The 17309-nt window shown below is 39.5% G+C and overlaps 2 protein-coding genes and 1 long non-coding RNA gene across 21 annotated transcripts; 2 read left to right on the forward strand and 1 right to left on the reverse strand.

Annotated features, from left to right (window-relative positions):
* Window positions 1–1520: 1520 nt before the first annotated feature.
* On the forward strand, window positions 1521–5327 carry LOC116920885 (transmembrane and coiled-coil domains protein 2). Of its 8 annotated transcripts, none has more exons than XM_032927042.2 (12): window positions 1521–1777; window positions 1840–1978; window positions 2069–2229; window positions 2563–2941; window positions 3054–3191; window positions 3261–3550; window positions 3631–3835; window positions 3890–4144; window positions 4209–4322; window positions 4408–4515; window positions 4582–4760; window positions 4822–5327. In XM_032927042.2, the coding sequence occupies exons 3-12, from the start codon at window positions 2081–2083 to the stop codon at window positions 4943–4945; spliced, it is 1941 nt and encodes a 646-aa protein (XP_032782933.2). In that variant the 5' UTR covers window positions 1521–1777; window positions 1840–1978; window positions 2069–2080; the 3' UTR covers window positions 4946–5327. The 8 variants fall into 8 exon arrangements, with proteins under 8 accessions (XP_032782933.2, XP_032782937.2, XP_032782934.2 ...); XM_032927046.2 differs by having other exon boundaries at window positions 2072–2229; XM_032927043.2 differs by having other exon boundaries at window positions 1864–1978.
* Window positions 5317–8364, reverse strand: LOC116920887 (pyrroline-5-carboxylate reductase 2). 8 transcript variants are annotated; one of them, XM_045166911.1, is made up of 12 exons: window positions 8208–8364; window positions 8040–8126; window positions 7860–7930; window positions 7734–7769; window positions 7597–7674; window positions 7414–7519; window positions 7218–7270; window positions 7046–7164; window positions 6906–6951; window positions 5795–5828; window positions 5592–5723; window positions 5317–5489 (listed from the first exon to the last, which is right to left on the reverse strand). In XM_045166911.1, the coding sequence occupies exons 2-12, from the start codon at window positions 8122–8124 to the stop codon at window positions 5377–5379; spliced, it is 873 nt and encodes a 290-aa protein (XP_045022846.1). In that variant the 5' UTR covers window positions 8125–8126; window positions 8208–8364; the 3' UTR covers window positions 5317–5376. The 8 variants fall into 8 exon arrangements, with proteins under 8 accessions (XP_045022846.1, XP_045022848.1, XP_045022852.1 ...); XM_045166913.1 differs by having other exon boundaries at window positions 8191–8351; XM_045166917.1 differs by having other exon boundaries at window positions 8004–8126; window positions 8191–8349.
* Window positions 8365–9519: 1155 nt separating this feature from the next.
* LOC123466760 lies at window positions 9520–12157 on the forward strand. 5 transcript variants are annotated; one of them, XR_006641519.1, is made up of 6 exons: window positions 9521–10000; window positions 10434–10597; window positions 10670–10754; window positions 10811–10959; window positions 11023–11551; window positions 11621–12157. It is a non-coding gene; the product is annotated as an uncharacterized LOC123466760 (long non-coding RNA). The 5 variants fall into 5 exon arrangements; XR_006641517.1 differs by having other exon boundaries at window positions 10434–10554; window positions 10623–10754; XR_006641518.1 differs by having other exon boundaries at window positions 9520–10554; window positions 10623–10754; window positions 10802–10959.
* Window positions 12158–17309: the final 5152 nt, after the last annotated feature.

Below are 17309 nucleotides of genomic sequence, written 5' to 3' on the forward strand. Positions count from 1 at the left end.
TTTGCGGCATGAACCACAGAGTTGCCGAATTCTTAGAAACCCTTTGTTTGTTTTTTTCCTACAGTTTTCCCAGAGTAATACAATACTATATATATATACCAGAGTAATAGAATACTATGTTTAATATATCGGCAGGAAGATAGGATATATCGGCTGATCAGGTAGGAATTTTTTTCCGGCCAAAAACAGTCACATATGGACGATCCGGGTAGACCATTTTCGAAGAAAATGACTGAACTGAACCAGTTTCTAGGCAAACCCACCACCACCTTGAAAAATGGCGGCTTGAATGGCGCTAAGTTTAAAAAACGGAGGCTAGCAAAAAAAGTTTTTTACATGGTTGATGTTTCGCCATCCTGTGGCTATAACTGAAGGCACTTTGGCTAAATTTCAGGGGAAAACACAACTTGGTCCCCGCGAGACGGTCTCGAAAGGTCGAGACCGTCTCGCGGGGACCAAGAGTTCGTAATCCCACCCCCCAATAATACGTGAAATTTAAATCATTTTTGCGGGAAAATTATAAGATGAAAATTAATAAATTTTACAGAAATGGATAGCCCTTGTCAAGAGCTATCCATTTCTGTAAAATTTATTTATTTTGGTCTTATAGTTTTCCCGCAATAAATTATTGAAATTTTACTTATTATTGGGGGGTACCGGATACCCGTAAACCGTACCGACCTACCTGAAAAACGGCAAATCGGGTAACTCTTCCAATAAGTATTTTTAAAAGCAGCATTTTTGAAAAAATGGACAGGTCTTATAAAGATATATCCATTCCTATCATTTTTAAAATTTTTAGAATTATAGTTTTCCCGATCATTACCTGATCGGGTTTTGGAACCGCCACCCCAAGTGCCTATGGCCCAATTTACACTAATTTAAGAAAACACACCGGTACTTAATTCAGTCTATTATATAAAATGAAAAAAACAATTGATATAAGTAAAAATGTTGTATTTGTAAAACTTAACAAACAGCATACAATAAATGTAAATAATATAAATACACAAGGAAACAAACAAATCAAAGCGCGAACTCCACTCCCACGGAAAACCACGCTGTGTGTATCAGGAAAATGTGGGAGCGGAAAGCAGAAATACATGGAAGGGTATAAGGGTTGAAAGAGCCAATCAGAGGGCCGGGATAGTCCCACTGGGATGTAGCGGTGACGGTCTCGACCCTTCGAGACCGTCTCGCGGAGACCAAGTTGGGAAAACACGGGTTAATCAGGGTAGAAACCGGGTAACAGAACCGGTTCCAGTTTTTTCTTACCTACGTGGAACCCGGGTAGATCGTGGGTACTAAAACAGAAGAATCGTTACCCACCGGATCCAATTTTTAGGCAAGAAGAAGACCTCCCCATATTGCCCAAATAAATACCCATTGGAGATTGGACACAGGGCTGAACCTGAACCCTAGGCGCCTGGTTGTAGTACACGCCTTCCATAAAGTATGACTAGTGACTAGTCTTACTTCACAATAACCACTGCAATGTATGCGTACACGATTTACATGGATCCCGCAAGAGGGCTGCCTTGTCGTTAGTCATCTGTTATTGTAATCTTGGGATTCTTGCAAATGAGCCTCTCTAACTTAAGGATTCCGAGGTTATCCTGTTAGTGAAAAATTAAATCGAATCTAATACAGTGAATTCAGCAAAAGTACTTGCTTAGACATGGTTTAAAAATTAAAAGTTAAAACAGAGAGCTTTTTGGACCAGACAGCCCTTCACATATATTCGGAGGCGATACCCTTGTATCCTAATACGGCACAGGTTAAAATAGTTACAAAACCTTTACAACCGTAACATAAAATGTAATTAAAGTTCTTTCGTAGTTATCGTTTGTTTTTCATTTGAAGCTAGAACTGATGTTGGGTTGGGTTTCTTCGACTGAGCATTTCTGTGGATCTGTTCTTTTGCCTGAATGCTTTGTCTAGGATATTACACATAAGCATTTGTCACCACACTGTTATGGTGAAAACTTACTTTATCAAGACCCACATTAAGATAATGACATTCATCTTGGACATGCTTATTTATCAACATTTTTATTCTTTATCACAGTAGAAAGCCTGAATGGATAAATTTCAAGAAATTCATGGAAAAACAACACACACCATGGAAACTTCCTACACTTCATCAAGCCGTGGTCCTTCACCATCAAGGCCCTCATCTGTCACATGTAATACAGCAACCACCATTAATTCTCAAGGGTCAAATAATGGGTAATTCTGTGTTTTTTTCCCAATACCACAACTAGAATGTAGTTAATACATAAGTTAAAATTTTGCTATGTTGAACTGTAGATAATGTTGTTAGTTCTTTAAGCATATAGATATATAGCACTTAATAGTACGAACTCTAGCATCTTAAGTTGCTACAATGTCAATGTAAATTTTACAAATTGATCGTATGCATCAATTAAATCTTTAAAAATCTACGCTAGTTTCTAGCAGTGGCGATATGCTTTTCACAAAATTGCGTTAGAACGGATGTCGTTATGTTTGAATCCTTTTGGGAATAATTATTAGTTCTAGTGTTAATTATGTATTACATAGAAGGAAGGCACTGGAAATGAGCACTAATATGAAAAGTGGCCGCAGAAAATCTCCTGTACTGTCGAAACGACACGCAGAGCGAGGCGACAAGGGTGGCGGTGGTAGTACTACAGGGGCAGCAACAACTGGCTCTACCACTGGTGTTCTCTTCAACGCTTCCCTTGGGACTAGCAACAATGCACATCTCAGTCTTAACAGCAATCTTGCTTTACCTGTTACTCCGTCTACTCAGTCGCTACTTTCCGTAGCCGATGAACGTAACCATAGTAACCTTCAATCCACTGCATCCGCTCCAACGGGATTGCTTGATCCTTCCGCATTGTCTTCTTCGACGATGATATCTAAGACCGTCGAAGACCAAGCAGTTGACGATGATCCGGTAGGCAGATAATTAAACCTTCGTTATCGATTGCATACTGAAGCGGGTTGCATTTGAATATCTGGATCTTGCAAAAACAGGTGTTTCAACGATAATTTTTTTTTAAATCTAGGATGTGTCATATTTCTCAGCTGGCGCTGAAGGAGGCAACACTATGCTGGATGAATTGGATGGAGCAGGTGGAAGTTTGTCTTATGCACCTGGTACTCCGCAATACCACAAAGTTCGATTAGAAATGGAACAAATCCATGTCAGTTCACGTTGTGTACATCGTGTTGTGGGAAGTTTTTACTGATTGCTTTTTTTTAACTTGTTCCAGGCTAAAGTCAATAAAACACGCGAATCAATACGAGACGAACAAACTTCTCGCGATGAAAATGTGAATGAATATCTCCGTTTGGCTTCCCAGGCCGACAAGCAGCAACAGATCCGCTTGAAAGCTGTTTTTGAAAAAAAGAACACCAAGTCTGCTCAGCAGATGCAAGTACTGCAACGTAAACTGGATACTTACCAAAGTCGACTCAAAGCTCTTGAAGCTCAAGGGATTCCTCGAAATCACGGACATCGGGCACCCAAGCAAGTCCTTCGTGGCGTAGGCATGGGAATAAAGTGAGTCTAACTCTTTTCACTTCCCTTCTGTGGTACCACCGTAGAAATCTGAGACAAATCTAAGATGTCTTTCACGATAGAACTGTTATGTCAAAACCGAGAGAATTCGCTCACCTGATACGAAACAAGTTTGGCAGTGCCGACAACATTAATCAAATACGTGCAGTGGAAAACACATCAAGCTCGGCTGCACCAGAAGACGCTTTTGTCGTTTCACCGGCCCCAGTCAATAATATGAGTGCTGGAAATTCGAATTCTCTTCCTGGCCATGGAGCCGTATCACAGGTAACGGTTTAATCAACGTTGCTTTCAAATGTATAATTTTTGCATGTCTTTTAGACAATTGGATCCTCCGCGATCGTTCCTGCTACCAGCCAGGGTTCGGGAGGTGGTAAGTACACATCGGAAGAAGGATCAGAGTGTGGCAGTTCAGTCACCAGCGAAAGCATGGCCGGAGGCTTGCATATGTCTCCTAGACACAATGTCGTCGGAACAAATTTAGGGCTGAGTATGGGATTGGAGTCTTTCTTTCAAGAGCTTCAAGAAAGAAGGGAAGAAGTTGATCGGCTGCGTGAGGAAATGGAACAAGTCAAGGTGATTTTGTAAATTTAATCGTCTTCATTACTAGATCCTAACCCAAAATTATATTGTGATGCAGGTGCATCTTCAGCAGGAGGTGTCCTTCGTTAGCGCTGCCCTACAAGAAGAGCGGTTCCGGGTAGAGCGCTTAGAAGAACAAATCAATGATTTAACTGAATTGCACCAGAACGAGGTTGGCAAAAAAGAACCAAAAATTTATTGCTAAGCATAATAAAATGTTGGCATCCTTCAATAACACAATGACCTGAATGTTTAAGGTGGAGAATCTCAAACAAAATATTGCCGATATGGAAGAAAAAGTACAATACCAATCCGAAGAGAGACTGAGAGATATCCATGACTTGTTGGACAGCTGTCATACCCGAGTAAATGAAATCTGTGGATTTTCTCGTCGTTTTGCCTTCATTCTTTAAGCGTTTTTTCCTTTTTAGATTTCGAAAGTGGAACATCAAGCCCAGCACCAGCAGCATGTTAGTCTGGAAGGGATTGAAAACTCCAATGCTCGGGCTGTTCTTGTCAAATTCATCAACATGGCCTTAACTTTGCTTCAACTAGTGCTAGTCGTCGTTTCAACTTCAGCAAACATAATCGCTCCGTTTCTAAAGACAAGGTGAATTGATGAAATCAGTATTTTGAATAAATTAAAGCTTAAATATTGGTCGAATTTTTAGGTTGCGCGTATTAACAACCTGCATATTAGCGTTTCTGTTTGCTTTTGTAGTCAAGCAGTGGCCGGATCTGGAAGATTTGGGATCACATCTAATCCAACATTGGAAATCCGCGCTAAGATCATAGACGATTCCACAAGGAGAATTAGAAACTGCGATTTTAAGAGAAATGATTGGGGGGAGGGGCGCGTTTATTAAAGATGTAACCGAACTGATGGATTCCATTTTACGTTTCCACGTTAACGGAAATAAATACTCGTCACTGTGATGGATGCACTGTATGGGACATGATTTTTTGGAATTTGTACTTTATAATTACAGGACCGGACTATATTAATGTCTCGTCAATTCCTTTTGCAAATTTTAGTTGGCATACCAACTTTCTTAGAAACAATTGAGATGTGTCCTCCCAATGAACTCATATTTAACCTGTATTCTTCGGAAGTTTGCCTATTTGTTACTCGCCAAAAGTGTTGTAAAAATCAATACATGTTTGGCTACTTTCACAACGACAAGTTGTTTATTTGATCATTTTCGGATTCTGACGTCCATTCATCATTACTCTTTTCTTCCCGTTTGCTTGGATTTCAGCGTTGCGGCTTGGACTGCCTCCATCAGACTTGAGCGAAATCCAGATTTTTCCAGGAAATAAACCGCTTGAATAGTGGATCCTGCTCAATATTGTTATCAGTAAAAAATAACAGAAAAAAAAGGAAAGAAATTTAATTAATAGAATAGGCTGATTGATTTGATTTAAGATGGGTTTTTCCTACCGGCAGGACTACAAACGTCGTCTTTCAATGCACCAGGATGGCGCCCGGTTTCAAGGACCATTTTCGCAGCACCAATCAATGTCTGTGCTGAGAGTTTGTACGCTAGGTCCCTAGGAATTCCCATTTTTACGCCTGTGTGGTATGATATATACGTTGTGGTTTACGTAGACACACTCAATTAGTTATTTGTCTTCTTAAATTACCTCCGTCGGCCAAGGCTTCCATAGCTATGTACATCTAAATGGAAGAAGTTATCGTTACTACTATTTCCTATAAATCTCACTGACGATGATGAAAAGCAGCATTTGATGTTTCATGCTGCTAACAAGCGTTACAATAATCAAGCACCTAACGAATGAAATTACATAACCATTTGGAGAGAAGTGACAGAGAGAAGCTGCATATTTGGGAAATGTGACGAGGAGGGGAAGGCTTGGGAACACCAAATCCGACATCAGTTTTTTTCTAATACGGAGTAGGTAAAATACGTACATGAAAAGCTCAGTCATATACCTATAGCTTTTTGCACGTAAATTGTTCCATAATTCCAAAATCGTTAAAACGCAGTACAGTTCTTTGCACAATATTCAGTCGTGGGTTAAAGTATATTTCACAGTTGCTTTTTTTCGCAGTTCTTTCCCCGTGCTTTGTCTACTACTGCACCACCTCGGCCTAGCTAAAAAAAGAGGAAGGCAGAGATTCTATAGAGAGAATTCATAATACGGCTAGGAAACGGTAGTAGAATTTGAACATCCACACTTTGAAATCTTTGAAAATAATGAAATATTTTATTTATTTATTTCACGAGCGTAACATGCTGTTTGGTCGCGAAGTAAACTCTCTCCGACAGGTGGGGACTATTCCTTTTTTTGCAACTCATGGATATTTTTGCGAATTTTGCTACTATGAGGGCTTACTATGAATAGGCAAATTGCGCAGAAAGTTACCTGCAGCAATTAACTTCTTAAAGCGCTTTTTCCCACTGATGAAGGCAGATGTACTGGAGAGTACTATTGTCTTTTTTTTATAAAATTTTTTTCGATCCGGCAACATGTTTGATAGGGTAGAACATAGCTGTGTCGTGTAACTAACTGATATAAAATTATTAAATCACTGCGTCTCTGGCTTATGTTAGCGTCCATACAGGAGCCGTACTAATGTAAGCACACATTGCCGAATGGGCATCCTTATAAGTTATGTCATCACTTATCATACAAACTACACTAATCATTCTACATATACAGATATGTGTATACATTATATCATGTAATTAAAATAATTACAATTTTAAATATAAAGATATTTTTTACATACGTAGGCTGGGCCTGATCCAGAAAGGCCTGTGCATGCGTCAATAAGCCTATCCAGAAGAAAAGGAAAAATATGCTGGCTCATTCAAGCTAGTAAATATAATGATTCACAACATGTCACAGTAATGTTACTATGTCACTTACACTTCCGGAACTTCCTCACAAAGACCCACAGCTGTGAATAAGCGCTTGGTCAACGTCGCATCTTCAGATCTCGTAGACGTTCCGCAGCTAAACACGCTCGCCCCAGAACGAACTAAAACCTGCGTTATATCTGATTATGTACATAATGACAAATAACAGAACAATAGTGTACCGTACAGGCGTATTTGGCATTACACGGATGACTCTTGTTTTCCTTGGCAGCATCTATATACAACATTTTACGCTAATATATAATTAACTAACTTAGAATATGCTATTATTTAGATTTACTATGCACTAAAGCTTCACGACTGTGTGTTTCATAAGCTCAGAGGCATAGTGAATATCATTTACTCATTTATCGGTACCTAGAGAAACTTGGCAATGCCACGATTGGGATACACACACCTGTTCAAGATTTATCAAAGGAATGCCCATGGCGATGGATACAATAAGATTGTCACTATTTACCACCTAATGAGGGTAGAATCAACATTTAGAATTTTTTTCGCTGTACTTGTTGGTAAAGCGTATTAAATACTGTACAGTACCGGATTTATTTCTGTGAGCACTTTTGGAACCAAAGGAGGCTTTGTCGCGACAATAATTACATCTGCCTGCTCGACGACCTACAACACAAATGCCTAATTGAATCTGAATTGTAACGAGTGTCATTTTCATGGACTACCTGCGCGTTTTCATGTGTAGTGGAACAACCAATGGCCTCGAATCGCGATTGGGAAATACAAAGAAGTTAAAATAGAACTGCATAAAACAAGTAGATACAGCCATGTAATTTGTCCGTAAAGCTTACCGAGAATTCCTCGATGAACATTGAATCTATCCTAGGGGAACTTCCAATTATATTTTCAGATCGTGTGATCCCTAGTTATGCCAAAAATGCCGTCAATTAAGCTGTTGAGCACTCGACGTTTTAGGCAAAAAATTATAAACATACATAAGATTTAGTTATCTGGAAGTAAGGTCTCTTTACCAGACGCGATAAATCCTTTAGCTAATGCCTGGGCCATCTTTCCACAACCAATGAATCCAATTCGAAGAGTCTTTTCTTTAATCATTCCTGAAATGAAAATTAAATCCAGAAAACACAAATGTTTTGCAGTAGCACAAAGAAATTCCCGTACATCGGCAGTCAACCTACTCTAAGAAACTGGGACCGAGAAAAAAACCAGTTGAAACAGATGGCCTGCGGAAATGGACTGCAACCTTCGAGAGAAAAAATAAATAAATAAAAAGCGGTTGTGTATGTTTATTTTATTTTGTTTTAGCTGTCCCATAGCCGCCGGCTTAAAACTTGGCTTGTTCTGCAGGCTGGCCAATATAAAGCTGGTACAGTGCCGTTAACTACAGTGGTTCAGTTCTATAACTAAGCACCCGATTTTAGAGCCACCTATCGTCGGTTCTTTCGTCCCTCAATTTTTGACGGTCTTAGAATAACTTTACCGCCTATTATTATTAACTGGGTCATTGAACCGATGTACAACATTGCCTAAAAAGATAAAACCAATTACATTAATATTTTTTTGCATGTTTTAAAAGGCAAAACCCATTCATTCCCGCCATATAAAATCGATATAGTTCATAATACGGCCAACGGTGGCGCTGAAACACGGCAAAGAAAAATCGGTTCGATAACCGAGCCGGTTCCATAGCTAGGCGGTTCTATAACTGGACCGGCACTGTATCGTATTTGACGGCTAATTTCCGATTTGAAAGGCAGGGCTGCGTAGCGTAAGAACGTATTCTCACAGATAAAACTGTTCACAAGTAAAATTCCACTAATAAAATCGATCATTGACACTTATGCTCTTTAATAAATTGTTGCAGAAGCACAATGTTTTACAAGTAAAAATGTTCATTAGAACCTTTATTAATCAAATCATTTTCACAAATACAATGTTGCATTAGTAAATATAACCACAAGTAAAATTAACTTTTTGAAAGAAAATTATAAATAGTTCATAATTAAAATGTTTCAGTTGTAATAAATATCACGGATAAAATGGTGCGTATTTAAATTGTAATACAAGTAAAATGTTGTTCATTTGTAATAAATGTCATAGATAAAACAGTGCATTTGTAAAAAGTATCTAAAGTAAAATGTTTCACATATAATTAATATTATAAAAAAAATGAACCATAGATAACGAGTTTCATAAGTAATAATTCGAAATTAAATTTTTGCACAAGTAAAAAAAATTTTTTAGAAACAAATTTAGAAATAATTTATAAGTAAAATGTTGTAATTGTAATACATGATATAGATAAAATTGTGCATTTTTTTTTAGTATTACAAGTAAAATGTTTCACATGTAATTTATGCTACAAATAAAATTAACCATTGATAACAAGTTGCGTAAGTAATAATTCATCAGTAAGTTTTTGTAAGTATTCTGTAGAATATTGTAGCATTGTAACAACTGTTCAGTAGTAACAGTAGTCAGGACTCGCACAACGTTGCCGTTGTACGTCCGTCGTATTCCATTACCATGAAGCATGAAGCCGTCAACGTTAATGTCAAGTCGTCAAGTGCGTCAACCGTCAATAACCGATAGTAATGTGTTTGGGGCATGGATTCATGGGTCTATGAAGAAAGCAGATGAACATCACATGTTGCAGCAGCATCTGGAGAGAGAAGAACAGACGTGGTCTGTTGAGTGAAATAGTGCAAGTTCCTTCAAGAGACTCCCTACAACCCAACTTACCTGTCTGAAACAATAAGTGACTGACATTTTGCAGTAGCAGTGGAATATGGAACCATTCATTGTAGCTGTTTTCTATGTTGTTTGTTCAGTAGCTACGTAGAAAAGCTAAAATTAAAAATTGCTTGTGGAATGTAATCTTGGCATCACTATTGATCTTGGTACTCCTCAATTGTATGCCAAAGAGAAAAATGCAAATTAGAACCTGACAGACAAGAAACTGCAAGAAGAGGTTAGTCATTATTTACTGTTTGTTTATCTTTTGTTGTTTTAGAGTATCTTCTTCAACGTCAAAATGACACATGTGGTTGAGGCCATTGACTGCCAACAGAAACAAGGCCAATTACTGCAATTTGATTTTTTGTTATAAAAAGATAGTAGCTTTGCAACCCAAATGGAAGAACAGGTTATTGCAAGCAATTTACAATGTTGTCCTCGGCCTATCGTGAGTGATCTTAAGAGGATAAGGTTTTAGCATGGTGGTAAATAATAGCTGACTGAGAGCAACAATCAGTGATCACACTGTTGTAAGAATTGGGTATCTTGAAGTTTTCTGCATAGATTATGTCCACACTGTAATGGTTCTGATGGCGTGCATTAAAATGATCCATCAACTTCAAGTTTTCTTAGCACTTTCTATCCTCTGGCCACAAAATTCCTTTTAGGTGATGTAGTGATTCAAAAGGGATCACATGGAAAGAAAAATGCCTTCAATACTTGAAAAGGAAGATAAAAAACACTAAAAAGTGAAAGATGTGTTTGGGTGTGCATGCTGACTTCGAAGGAGTAAGAATTTATTTGTCAATCTATAAACGAATATGACAATGATGTAAGTTTACTGTCTTGCCTGAAAGGGCAATGTGTTTATGATTTAAAATCTAGGTATCCATCTTCTTTATAGAGTACGGAAAAAATATCAACATTTCCCGTCAAGAAATATGGGTTTCACTTGAAAACCCTCTAGTTCTTTTACAAACAACCATTTGGTATTTACTGTTTTATTTTCGGAGTCAACGCACCATAAAACGAGTAGGCTCTCCAGGTCAATGGCAAGTCATTTTGCGTGAAGCTCTGTCATCCCATTAACTGAGTTTTTCCTGCGACGTTGCATAATATTCTTACCAATTACATTAATCGGCCCCTGACTGCATGCTTCAATATGTCCCCGCAGTAACGGAATGGTACCTACAGGTAAATTCTTTAATAATTAAAAGGGCTGCAAAATCGATGTGATTGTTATTCATTGTAACGTAGTTGGTGGTGTCCAGCCAGTGAGGAATCGTATTTCATGGCTCCCAAGAATCGGGATTTGTTTCAAACGAAATGCCTAATACTGCCATGGATCATGCAGCAATCCTAAACGATGATAAGTTAGTGGACTCGTGTGCTCCTCGAAAGGCTGGTGGAAAGTTGCCAATCGTGAATGGTAATGCGGACTAGTGGGATTCCGCAAAAGCTGGTGAAAATGTACCAAAGATAAAAGACGCGGAGTATTTCTTCTGTCAATTCAAATGCCAGTCGAGGTTACGTGAAACAAATACACTGGTAAAACGGTGAACCCATTGTGTTTCCCACTCAAACAATCCTATTGAACTCCACAAGCGGGTAGTGCCGATTTCGTGTCCCATTCAACTTTTCTACCCACCTCACAAAAGATTACAAGGGTCAACGACGATCCTCGAAACCGTATTTTTCGACAACCCCTACAGCTTTTGCTGCTATACGGTTGATGTGGGTCCACTTCTTGAAGACTTACTGGACAAATTGGCTGCAGCTTACACAGGTGATTGGTAAGCGAAGGGTCAGAATCCTTTCACTCTTCTAATTTATATTCTTTTATATACCTCAAAAGAATCTATAACAAGCGTGTGGGTGTCGGTAATACAAGGATGATGGCTGGCGGCACTGTGGCCTAATCTTGAAAGTGGAAGGAAGTGAAGCCGAAGTGCTATTTGTAGACAGTGACAATAAACAGCTTACTTCCACTAGGCCAGTCAAGCATACTGAGTCAAATTGCCGTCCCTGGCTTATCATTGTTGTCTGGACGGCATTCCAAAATCCTCCGTTCTTGGACATCCGAAGATAAGGCACCGTTTTGACAATGTTTAACAATGTTGACCTTTTAACAATGTTTCACAATGTTAAAAGGTTCTTCCTCTGGTCTGTTAATCTTTCACCGTATCAGATATTTTGTCTCTGTTTTAGAATTCTGTACATAGCTGATGAGACTTACTTTTATGAATCCTAGAGAGAATCGGACGAGATGGGTGATGAGAGCAACTTGCAATTTATCTTTGCCATGGTTCTTCATTGATATGTACTTTTTTTTCTAAACATACGTGGCAGCGCATGTTGAATAAATAAGAATAAATGAAGTGGAACAATGTCACAATTCTTTATTCTCATATGTATTACTCTCTTGATTGAACGCATGTTTTCTAAATGGGCCAATTATTGGACAAAGATTGCCTAAATTAAAACATTAGTGTTGGTTACCGAATTCCAACAAAATATTGGCAACATTCACATCATTTGGGAGAAGAGGTCGGTGAGTGTCGAATGCTGAGAGGCACACTGAACACGTTCTAATCCCCGACGCTTCAATGATTTCAATGCATTCCAAACAAAAAATATGACCACAGTTTAATACGGTGTTTGGCATCCTTAACCAACACACTGGGCAATTACCATCATGGTTAACTTCTGGGAATTGTGGAAGGATATTTCCCTGATGTTGCAGAACATCCGCTACGGGCAACTCTTCGTTAATTTCTTCTATTTGTTGAGCAGCCCCTATTTCCCTTTCCGGTCGTAGTTGAACTAATCTTGCCATTACATTTGCTCTTCTATGCAAGAAATTCGCGTTTTGAGCTTCGAAAAATCTTTCCATCCTCACGGCGTTGTCTTCATCCCGCGAGTCTTCTGATTCCAAATGTGGATCAGCTGGTGCAACCCGACGAACGTATCGATGCCCTCTTCCGGCACCGCCTCTTTCATTCAACAGAGCAGCAGGATTACCGATTGGGCCTACTTCAACTAGTGCACCTTGACGTGGCGCGGGTGCTCTACCTTGATGTCCACGGGGTCGCCCTCTTCTTCCACGTCTATTTACAGCCGGTGGATCGACAACGGCTATTTGCTCATTCGCCTCCCGTCTTGGTGCTCCCCGAACTTGCGGTCGCCTTCTTCCATGAGGTCGTCCTCTTCCACGACCCCTTGCAACTGGAGCCCCAGGATCTTCGACTGCAGCAATTTCCAGACGATTTTCCGCAGCAAGAACTACTTCGATTTCCACTATTTCATCTTCTTGAAAGCGAAATTCGGGGCATCAATGACGGCAGGTGGAACATGTAGCAAAGCCTCGAATGCCGCACGTACTTCGTCAAAGGGGTGGTTAAGTTCTTCTGCGTTTTGCTCTCGAAATTCTATTTCGACGGGCTCGAAGTGGAACGCTGCTGCCATTAAGAACTCCCGGATGGTTATCCGTCCATTCTGTAGATCAATCTGCAGAGCCCTGATCTCCCTGTCTCGCGTAACGTATTTTTGACGTCTTCTATCTCTAACAGGAGTGCCATCCCGTAAGGCTAGGAAGCTGTACTCCGCCTCCTGACCAAATTCTTGAAGGCGATCTAAAAGATGGAAACGTTACTTCTTTTTGAAACATGGAGAAAGTTAATAGAAATTTACCTAAAAAATACCACGGTTTGGGGTGTGGATTCCCTATATTATGATTGAATGATCGGTGGTTTGCTTCCATCTGGTTATTTGTTCTGTTGTTTTCCATGTTGACGCAGAATCTCTCTGGTCCAATGCACTCCATCCAAAATGATCGTATATACTGGACAAATTGGTTGACGCGTACTCTGGATTCTGCGTCAATAGCGCCACCGATTTCGTTAGCGTAGCTCCGTAGTTCCTATATAACATAAAATTCTTAATCGTTTAGTTTGAAATTGAAGGAATTTTAGCTTCCCCCTCGTAGCCAATCCAAGCATCATTAGGGGGGAGAAGAGCAAGTGCAATCGCGAGTTTCACTAGGCGGTTGATTTGGTCGTTCGTCCTGTATGCTTGTCCTAACCCCAGATAGCAGGCATACCTATATTTGGACTTGAAAGAAATGTGGAAGCGCTTTTAAAACTAGCAGCAAACGGGACTTCGAACTCTTAACTCTAGAATGGTGAATTTCATTACATCTTGTTGTTGTTACTCAAATTCAGGTAAATGCCCATAATGTAGTGATATTTGCATCGTGATGAAGCAATAACATATAACTATATAACATGACGACTTGACATAATCGACGACCAGTTTATAATACTGAGAGGCGGCGAATAAAATAAAGGAAGAAAGAAATTTTATTTTACAAGAATTTTTGACATTCATTTGGAATCCTTTTATCTTGGTTACCATAGATAAATTTAATTTAGGACTTACCATCCCAGAATGGAAGTAGCAGCCACGAGCCCTACCAGTAAGAAATACGGCCGACATGGATTGTAGTATTGCCAGCTCATAATCACTGATGAGAAGGGTAGGTTCCGGAACTCTTCCGGTGTTCTGCTGGCAAATCTCCAACAACCGACGGAGGCAGCATTCGCACAGTGTTTGGATCTTGTTTGTCATTAGAAACGATGCAACTGAGATTGTCTTTAAAAAAATGCAAAATAACTACTCGTGAATCACATGTTATTTATAAATAAACTGTAATAAGTTTAGGTCCATCCAGTGTCCGAAGGAAGGTGGCATTACAGTATTTTTTACGTGCTGAACTAATAGGTTTGTGCCCGTGTTAAATCAAGGGGGGGGGGAGGGGATGATGAAATCATTATTACTTTAGCCCATTTGCTACATTCAACCGCTAAAGCACGGAAGAGGAACTAAAAATCCACGATCTCTACATATCCGATAACAGGGAGTAGCCGAAAAACAACTCAAGATGCGACGGATTATCTATTTGGAACTTTACCTGCCCGTCGCACCTAACACTATCTCTGCCCGTCACTCCCACTCTGACTCTTTGAAATTGCTCACCATCTCTTCCCGTCAACCACCCTTTTTGTTTTTGTCCGGCGACTCAACTTGCCCGCCAAAATCCAAGCTTTTTCTGGCCGTTTCATCCCAACACTGTACTTTTCCGTCGAAATCTAAGTTTATTTTGCCTCCCTCAAGCTATCTCTACCGGTTAGCCCGTCACCTCGTCGCCTAACTTTCTATCTCTGCCCGACACCCCACTGCCAGTGTATGCCTGCTGATACAGCTTATATTCCAGCCCGTCGGTTGCCATCCACTCATACACTGATAAGCCCTTCAGTAGCTACATCATACAGTTTTATCCATTGGAAGTACGTGGGTAAGCTAAGCCGAAAGGGTTTGAACCCTGTTTTACGTACTGCGCCCCAGCCAATTCCAGCATCCGCTCAGTCGCTCACAATTGCAATTCACAACAAAATCAGTCGTTTGGATTTCTCTATTTGCTCATATTAGGATGGAATGTTTTAAAAACTTACCATGCCGTATGATACAGCTGCTAACTGGTAGAAGCCTCTAGGTGTTGCATGAAAGGTTCCGTCCATATGCATTTCGTGGGAATCAATGAAAGCGGGGAGAGTTCCGACGTTAACAAAAACTAATGCTTCTCCATCCTCCGCCACCACGCGTCCGAAGAAAAATTGGTTGACACCATTCAAATCCATTCTGAAAAAGTAACCAGATTGTTAAATAAAATGAAAATTTATTAGAGTACTTTAATTTACCTATATCTTTGATTGGCGTTGATGAGGTCAGCAAAATGTTGTGCATTTCTTGGATTAACGGGTACATAATGCTGACGCGCGCGATATAGGGTAGTCCGGATACCGACAAATTGGACAGGCGGACGGCCCGGAAATGCTATTAATATATAAAAAAACAAAAAAGAATGAACAAGATGCCTTTATAGGTTAAGAATACAAAATGGAAATGAGATATCTAGGAATAAGAATTACAAACGTAAAGCCAGAAATTAACATCCAATATAGAGGAACAAATAACAACATTCTACTTGAATGCGATATAAATAAAAACAGCAGCTCACCTTCTTAAAGCCGACATAAAAATAATGTGCAGAGAGACATTTGAGTTCGCAGCTTATTGACGACACCAATCCATGAACTCAAATTTTATAATTTCAAGGTGGTCGTCCTTGTGATTATGAAAACCATTCGGAGAAAAAAAACCTTGCTCATTGCATGTTAAGCTAGCCGTACATCTTCTAGTCAAGTAACGACCACATCAGTACCTTTTAAAAAGTTGATTGTTTTATGCATGGCAGAAAATTGCATGCAATGAAGAAACTTACCTGGTAATTCCGCGGACAATTCCATTTCGATGAAAAATATATTCATCCAACGAGTCGATGCAAACATGGCTGTCGCTACGAGCTCCAGAAACTTTGCGAAACCGTTCCATTGTAACCACACTTCCAAAACACGGTTTTGACCAGTACTGACTACTAGCCAAGCTTAGAATCTCTACAAAAATTGCAAATTCCAACAGCCAATCCCATCCCAATCCCAGAAACATAGCAACATGGATGATTTTACAAAGGATCAATGGGGTTGTTTAAACAACTGGGTTGGATAGTCACAGACAGATGTCCGTGAAGACTGTCCCACAACCCCCAGGGGAGACAAAAATTTTAATTTATTTTTTATTTTTGGAGGACTTCTAACCCAAACACATATTAACTTTTTGTAAATCATTCTTTTTATTTGCTTCACTTTAACTAATAAACTTTGTAGTCTTAAATCACTTATCACAAAGTACACGACTACACTGAAAACAAAGTTGTTGAACATAACTACATTATTGAACACAAGATCTCTCCGGCATACCAGTAGGAAGGCGCCATCGGTAAACACTTGATGATTAACTTGAAGCAATCACTTAAGGTATAACTGTTTTTCTCCTACTTACCTATTATGTTTTTCAAATGTCATAGACCTTATTGGTGTACACTCTACGATATGTCCATCGACGAGCGTGGGAGAATTGTATAAGAAAGTACCCAAATTTCATAAAATTTTTCTGTTTATTCGTAGAACTGAAATTATTTTTTTGGTATGCATAAGTTTTATAAGTGTCCTTTCCGGTTTTATAACGATTCCTGTCATCGAAACTAATGTTGACATTGCTATTGAGTTGTGACATCTTTTATTCGTAATCTTCATAAGGAACCAGTGGACAATCGCCCAATAGCCACGTACTCGGGGACGTGTCGATAGGATCTAACTCTGTTGGAAGTTGGACATCTTCTAACATGAGCGGAATTTCATGTGATACCGGTGGATCGACAATCGCTGGTTCTGGAAGAAATGGGATATTTCTCCTTCAATCGCACCCAGGTGACCCCTTTAGTACGCCATGATTCTTCGCCAACAAGCCAAGAAGTCATCATTTCGCCTTTGCCCTAAGACGGGGAAAAGATACTTAGTATTGCTGATCCAGCACTTTTGAATCATTGTTACTTACTCGGATGGATGTCATTCCACGTTCATCAATGA

The sequence above is a fragment of the Daphnia magna genome, unplaced genomic scaffold, assembly GCF_020631705.1.
Source record: "Daphnia magna isolate NIES unplaced genomic scaffold, ASM2063170v1.1 Dm_contigs117, whole genome shotgun sequence".
Classification (NCBI taxonomy): Eukaryota; Metazoa; Arthropoda; class Branchiopoda; order Diplostraca; family Daphniidae; genus Daphnia; species Daphnia magna.

Bases quoted from the DNA above. Each gene is read 5' to 3' on its own strand.
- LOC116920885 (XM_032927045.2), top strand. From the start codon at position 2,081: ATGGATAAATTTCAAGAAATTCATGGAAAAACAACACACACCATGGAA. The intron at 2,230-2,562 runs GTAATTCTGTGT...TGTATTACATAG, and splicing joins TCTCAAGGGTCAAATAATGG to AAGGAAGGCACTGGAAATGA. The intron at 2,942-3,053 runs GTAGGCAGATAA...TTTTAAATCTAG, and splicing joins AAGCAGTTGACGATGATCCG to GATGTGTCATATTTCTCAGC.
- LOC116920887 (XM_045166911.1), bottom strand. From the start codon at position 8,124: ATGATTAAAGAAAAGACTCTTCGAATTGGATTCATTGGTTGTGGAAAG. The intron at 7,931-8,039 runs GTAAAGAGACCT...TGGCATAACTAG, and splicing joins TAAAGGATTTATCGCGTCTG to GGATCACACGATCTGAAAAT. The intron at 6,952-7,045 runs GTAAGTGACATA...TCTTCTGGATAG, and splicing joins TGTGAGGAAGTTCCGGAAGT to GCTTATTGACGCATGCACAG.